At 34.0% G+C, this 7,093-nt stretch overlaps 1 protein-coding gene across 1 annotated transcript; it reads right to left on the bottom strand.

The window, feature by feature from the left end:
• Positions 1-674: 674 nt before the first annotated feature.
• On the bottom strand, positions 675-1,375 carry LOC108615694 (uncharacterized). Its single transcript, XM_089462045.1, has 3 exons — positions 1,274-1,375; positions 901-1,218; positions 675-830 (listed from the first exon to the last, which is right to left on the bottom strand). The coding sequence occupies exons 1-3, from the start codon at positions 1,340-1,342 to the stop codon at positions 675-677; spliced, it is 543 nt and encodes a 180-aa protein (XP_089318171.1). The 5' UTR covers positions 1,343-1,375.
• Positions 1,376-7,093: the final 5,718 nt, after the last annotated feature.

Genomic DNA, 7,093 nt, shown 5'->3' with positions numbered 1-7,093 from the left:
AGTTACATTAACATTAATTTAACGTTAACGTTAATACACCCACACCCACAAACCCGCACATACAGACATACGCACGCACGCATAAACATGCATTGGCTGCAGTGGGAACTTAATTGTTGAATAACTTTTCTTGTGGATGGACTATCTTCATAAAACTTTTAGATTATGAATATAATAGAGATATGCATGTATTTGCCAAGCACAAATCTATAGTGAAATACGCTTTTTAAAATATGTGGATAAGGGGTGGATATAGGGGTGGGGGTTAATTTAGTTAAAAAAAAAAAAAACTAATCTAAATTTAAAATTTGGAGACTCTAGCTTTAAAGATGTAGGAGATATAAAATTATTACTGGTTTTTGATAATGTTTTTAACCGATAACAAAATAGCGGGACAAGTTATCGATCGAGTCTCTAGATATATCTTCTGAGATCGACGCGTTAAAAAATACGGACAGGCGGACAGACGGACACACGGACAGGGATAAATCGACTCAGCTTGTACCTTCTGCCTGTTACATACCCTTAACAAAAAAATTATACCCTGATTTCTCATTTTCAATGGGTTTCGGGTTATATACGATAAATGGGCACGTACAAATCGAATAGCCGAGGATTTTAATATAAAACTAAATATATAATTATAATAATAACTATTCGAAACACTGAAGTATTTATATTAAGTCTTCAATAAATGAAAAGTATATTTTTATCTCAGCGGTTCGCTGCTTTGAAAATATAAATGTTAGAATTAGTAAATAGTCTCCAGTTGGAAATTGATTAGGAAGTTTCTCGATGATAGGATAAAAATCTCTTAGACGCTGATGACCCTGGTAATACAAAATGAAAAGAGAAGAAAACTGAAATTAAACAAGCCACTATAGATCTGTTTTTACTTACTTCGTATGGACACGTATGATTAATTGTTGAAAACTCTTTAAAGAATCCATAAATCATTTTAATAGCGGGATTATTGGGTTTTCTTAAATATTTACAGGCATCAAATGAAACATCGATAAGCCAAGGTTTGTAGCCGTTTCCCTTTTTCTGGATTTGCACTCTAACGTCGACCATATTTACCGGATGTAAGACATCCACATCAATGTTTAAAATGGTTCTGTTCCGTTGCACAGCCTTCAATCGGCACTGATTCATAATAACCCAGGACTTGTTATACGAAATGCAGACGGCATTTGTCATTTTAATAGAAGCACCATTCTGGAAAAAGATGAATCAATATTTAGTTGCGGTTTAACAATCCTAATATAATTACATTATAATTTGTGTTCAACATCAGTAACACAATTGATGTAAGCAAACAATTCCAATAAATTCTCCACATGATTTTAAAGTAAACTACTGGAATATGTAAATAGCTAATCACACTCTAATCATGACGCCTACAATAACTTTCATTTTTATACTGCGAGTCCATAGCAAATGAGGTATAATGGTTTTTTAAAATAAATAATAATTATGATTGAAAAAGATAAAATAGCCTAGACCCTTTAGTCAGTAGTTTATGCGAATGCGGTAGCTTCAGCTATACAGAATTTGAAACATTATTAAAACAGGAATCCGCTTTGAGTCTAGTCGGAGATACAGAACAATAAAATTCCAGAAAGTGTATATAAAATTAATTAAATAATTCAATTTTTTTTTTTGTACTCAAATATTTCAATGTAATTATTTTCTCATGTTATGCTTCAGTAGACTGAAAACAACAATATAATTGGATGCTATGAGTACGAAATTCAATTTTGACGATCATGGGAGATATCATCACCAAATGCAATAATAATAAAAATTTTCTTTGATTTTGTTGGTAGGTATTATTAAAGATACTTTTGGAATAAATCTTGAGATATATTCCAAACGGATTCAATTTGGTAGGCTCTATTAAAGTTAATATTAGTATATCTTTGAGATATTTCAAGAGATCATTGCTTTCATTCAGAGTCGCAGCTGCTCGATTACGAGAATCCTTTTCTGCTTACGCAAAAATACCCACGCGCACACACACAGACACGCATAGCACGTACGCATTAATACGCAATAGCCGCAGTGTGGGCTTTCTATTTATTAAAAACAAATCGAAATCCTATAAATTAAACACGATTGTATGTTTTTTAAATCGATAACAATATAACAAACTCGATTTGCGTGCTGTATATACGGATTTACCAATTACAGTCCTTAGCTCTTAAATATTCTGAGATCGACGCGCTCATACATAATTGAGACAGTCAGGCGGGCAGGGCTAAATCGACTTAGCTCAATAATATGACTACTTTGTTATAGGCATACTGTTACTCAACCTTCTGTCAATTACATACATTTCAAGAAACCCATTCTACTCTGATTTCCAATATTAATTGGTTCAGGGTATTCAAAAACAAAAAAAAAAAAAAAAAAAACAAAAAAAAAAGAAATAAATAAATAAAAAAAAAAAAAATAAAAATAAAAATAAAATAAAATAAACAAAAGATAAATAATAACATTGCAATTTATATGCTTAATTTGGAATTTTTATTAATGTACTGCAATATTTATAAAATGTCTTCTACATATGAAAAGTAAACATTAACATCAAAAGTTCGTTTCTTTAAAAAGTTAAAGGCGAAAATAAATAAATAGTCACCAGTTGGAAATGGGATGGGAAATTTATCGATGTTTGGATAAAATTTTGTGATTCCCTGATGGCCCTGCAAAAAAAAAAAAAAAAAAAAAAAAAAAAAATCAACAAAATTAAACTAAACTCTTTAAATATGTTGTATTTACCTACATCATATGGACATGTGTGATTGATTGTGGTATACTCTTTAAAGATTGAAAAAATTGTTTTAACAGCGGGATTATTGGGCCTCCGCATATACTTGCAGGCATCAAATGAAATATCGAAAAGCCAAGGCTTGTAACCGTTTCCCTTTCTTAAAATTTGAATCCTCACATCGATATCATTAACCGGATGAATAAAATCCATATCAACATTGAGGATCGTTTTGTTCCGTTGCAGGGCCTTCAATCGGCATTGAGTTATGACCACCCAGGATTTGTTATAGGAATTGCAGACTGCATTTGTCATTTTAATAGAAGCACCATACTGGAAAGGCTAGAATGTATATTTGGTTATAGTTAAACATACTTATTTCAATTACATTATAATTTATGTATAATGTAAGCAGCGAACTTGACAACAGCAAACACTTCCAATCAATTGTATGCATGATTTTTGCAGTAATATATAATAAAACACTGGTCAATGTCGATAGCTAAGCACGTTATGCTAACAATTTCCTTTTATACCGTGGATTTACTGAAGGCTAATCGGAATTTAATGGTCTTGTGGAAATGTATGTTCGATTGAATCTATAATCTCTTTCAATACAAGATGAACGGTGAGTGAACCGAACCATGTATTCCAGTGCTTTCTCCCGACTGTCCATCCTTTCGGGTGCAAATATGAATAAGCTACAAGCTTAACAGTTTAAGCATTATATCATTAGCAAGAGCGAATTTCATACCAAGGAAAAATCAATAGGTCCTCATCAAGGTACAATACTCTTCAGGGAATCTACTCGTCGAACAGCCAGAGCTGAGTCATAAGTCATAAGTCATAATTGAATTTAGAATATATTTATGCATTAGTTGCGCTTCAGTAAATAGTTTGAAATAGGCAGTTAAACTATAGATCTAGATCTATATATTTGTTTATATTGGTACTGAATTTTTATACCCTAACCAATTGATAATGGGAGTTGTATGAATGTAATGAGCGGATGAACAAGCTGAGCCGATTTAGTACGTATAGTACAGAGCCTATAAGACCTAGAGGTTTTTGTAGGCCCTTGTATAGTAGCAGCAGATCGAGTATGCTTCTAACAATCGGTGATATTCCCGTATATTTTCCCATAAATTTTCCCTATTTACACGAGAGTCTTATAACCCTTTCATTTAGTAAGACAACATATGGATATCTATTTGGGATTGCCTCCCTTTATATGCTATATTTTGCTTTGTTCTTATTGCACTCGGATAGTAATGCAATGTATTGTAAATAAGCATTTCAAAAGTGAATATACCCAATTTATCTAATTTGTACAGAGAACATCTGTTTTTCTTCGAAATGCAATGTAAATATTCAATAAAGTAGCAATTTGTGCAATCAAGTATAAGCACAATGTTTGCTCATTTCATCTATAAGCAAATATTTTGAACTTTGCTTTAAAACTGTAAAGTAAACAAGAAATTTGTGATGCATTTTAGAAATCCTAAAAAAAATCAAATTGTCATGTATTGAACAAAAAGTGCAAGCGTAAGAAATATCATTCGCAATATTGCAAATATATAATTAATGTAAATTATTTTGTTGAAGAACATATTATTGTTGTACAATTTTTGTACTATTCTATTAGCCTTGGGGCTAGTCTTATAATTTGTCAAACGGTAACTATCTTGCCATCCAACGCTTGAATAAGCTTGAAATATATTTGTTTACGCGCTTAAATGAATAGTTATCGAGATATTTGCACCTGCACAGGGGCAACACACGCGAAGCAGTTCAATAAATAAAACACTCGAATGCATTTAGAAAAATCGCATTTGCGGCTTTATTGGTGGCTGCCACACAAACACACACACACACACATATATATACGTATAAACAGGCAGGAGCACGCATACGCTCACACACAAGTATTCACACACACACATGCATATACACAACAGCATTTCGAAGCTTAGCCTGGCTCTGAGCGCCTGGTGAAAGATGGCATTGCCACGAAATGCAGTCGAGTTGTTTACGCGATTTGTAGCTGTGGCCCATGCTGAACTCGTCCGGAATTTCAATGGATTTTGTGTGCGGACGCTTTGGACAAGTGCGGGTAATTTTTGCGTTCTATCATGACAGGTATTTTTATATGGAGGGAATTAAAGTCGTACGCCGCACGGCTGATGTGTTGAGTCATAAAATAAATCAGAGAGCTTGACAGAAGCGTCGATGTTAAATCACGCCAATGGCATATCGAGGGTTTCAGACAATTGAACCACCCCGTTTCCCATTTCGTAGTACCCATATCTATGTATTGCCACTACTCACACACACAAACACACACACAATTCGACAATAGCAATTACCTCTGAGAAATGTTGCTAATTTCGATATTGACTTTTATATGATTCTCTATTTTGTTTGTGTACGTTTTGTACATTCGGTTGTCTGGGCTCGGCTTCGGCTTGGTATTCCACAGACACCATGACTGGCCGAAAAAAAATAATGTTATTCATCATAATTACAGGTAATAGGCAAGTGTGCTTAGCACAAGAGCCAACTTGGGTGGTAATGGGGATATGCGAAATGAAGCTAGTTAAATTCGAGGCACAACACGTGCTTTGGCTTTACTTATCACTCAAATAGTGCGACTTTATCATGCAAATACCTTTAATTGAACGCGGAGGAAAAATGGGAATTTAATTTGTTTATGTACCTAACGTTGAATTCGGAATGAATAATGTTTTATGTTATTGTGATCAATGTTTATAAATCTGCTTTAGTCTGAAGCTCTAAATTAGTTTTCCTTATGATGAAGGTTTTTAACATACAAACGGCAATGTTTAATAAATGTTTAGTTAAATTTGATATGCCTTGCTCTTTATCAATTATTAAGAGGTTAAAGTCGCTGGCAAAGGACAATCGTAGTCCTCTACGTATAATATAGACGAAACATATGAATAAGAATGGATAGGGAAAAGAGTGGACAATAGTTATGTAGGATATACCGTATCCTATACGGGACATAGAGGATTGAGGATAGAGAGCGGAGGATAAAGAGTAAAGGATAGAGGATTGAGGATAGGGGATATAGGAAAAACGATAGAGGACGCTGTCCGCTAATAGAACATTGTGGATAGAGGATAGACGATAGAGTATAATGAATATAGGATAAAGTATAAAGGATCCTGGATAGAAGATAGAGGGTAGGCGACAAAGGATGGCGCAAAGTAAAGTTGAGTAAAGAGAGAATAAAAATATATTTTAGAGGATTGAGAGCAGAAAATGCAGAGGTAAATGTTTGAGAAGAGGAGAGTGTTGCCATGGATACATGGGTCTTTATTATTGGCAATTTATTTATTATTGTTATTAGCACTTTTGCATAACGGACCGATGTTCGAGTCATACATATATAATATATAATATGAGTGTCTATTTTTATGCTTGCTTTCTTACACACATCATTAAAGCACAATCAGTAGCTTGTGAAGCGTCTTGAATAATTCCGTCTTTTGTTTGCTTATATGTATATTCTGTATGCATATATGTATTTCAGTTAATAGATTTTAGTTTTTTTTGTGCGAAAAGATATAAAAGCAAGATACAGATGCAAACAGCGCAACAAACACGCTGGCAATTACGTGATTGATGGCTGCGCCACGATTAAAGTTCTGAGAGTGAGTGTACTGTAGAATATTCACTTTTGTCGTCTACAGATTGGCAAGAAAAATAAAACAAAAGGGGAAAATTACTGAACTGGTAGATTTATGAGCGAACAACTCCAAACGACGTCTCGGGCGGACAATGCAGGCATACCAATTAGGATCAATTGACGGATGTGAACTGGACAATGGGCAGCGATGATTCAATCGCTCCACAGGCTCAACTTGGCGTTCTCCCTGCTGCGTGTTAAACCAAAAAAGAAGCTAGCGACAAGATAGGTAGGATATCAAGCTGACGGGAGCTCGAAATCCGTGTATAAAGTCAATACACCTCTATTAATTTGAAAAAAAAAAAAAAATAAATAATAATAATAATAATAAATAAATAAAATAAAAAATCCATGAGCAACTTCGAGTGCAAGAGAACAGGTCATCGTGAGCGCTAAATGGGAAATGCCATCCATCGCAAATGAGAAACATCGTCTCAACTTTGGTGTAGCTTTAAGAGATTTTTAGATATCATTTCTGTTCCGCGCATGAAAAAGCCACGTTTAGTTCACGCTTGAGAAAATAAACATCAAGCCAACTGCCTGCCGAATAGCATTTGCAGGTTTACTTAGTTTATTAATTAACAGTTTCGTTTTGGCGACTCTCGCTGCTG

Source organism: Drosophila arizonae, chromosome 2, assembly GCF_054131065.1.
Source record: "Drosophila arizonae isolate 15081-1271.41 chromosome 2, UAZ_ARI_1.0, whole genome shotgun sequence".
Classification (NCBI taxonomy): domain Eukaryota; kingdom Metazoa; phylum Arthropoda; class Insecta; order Diptera; family Drosophilidae; genus Drosophila; species Drosophila arizonae.
This window is presented reverse-complemented; position numbering and strand designations above follow the sequence as displayed.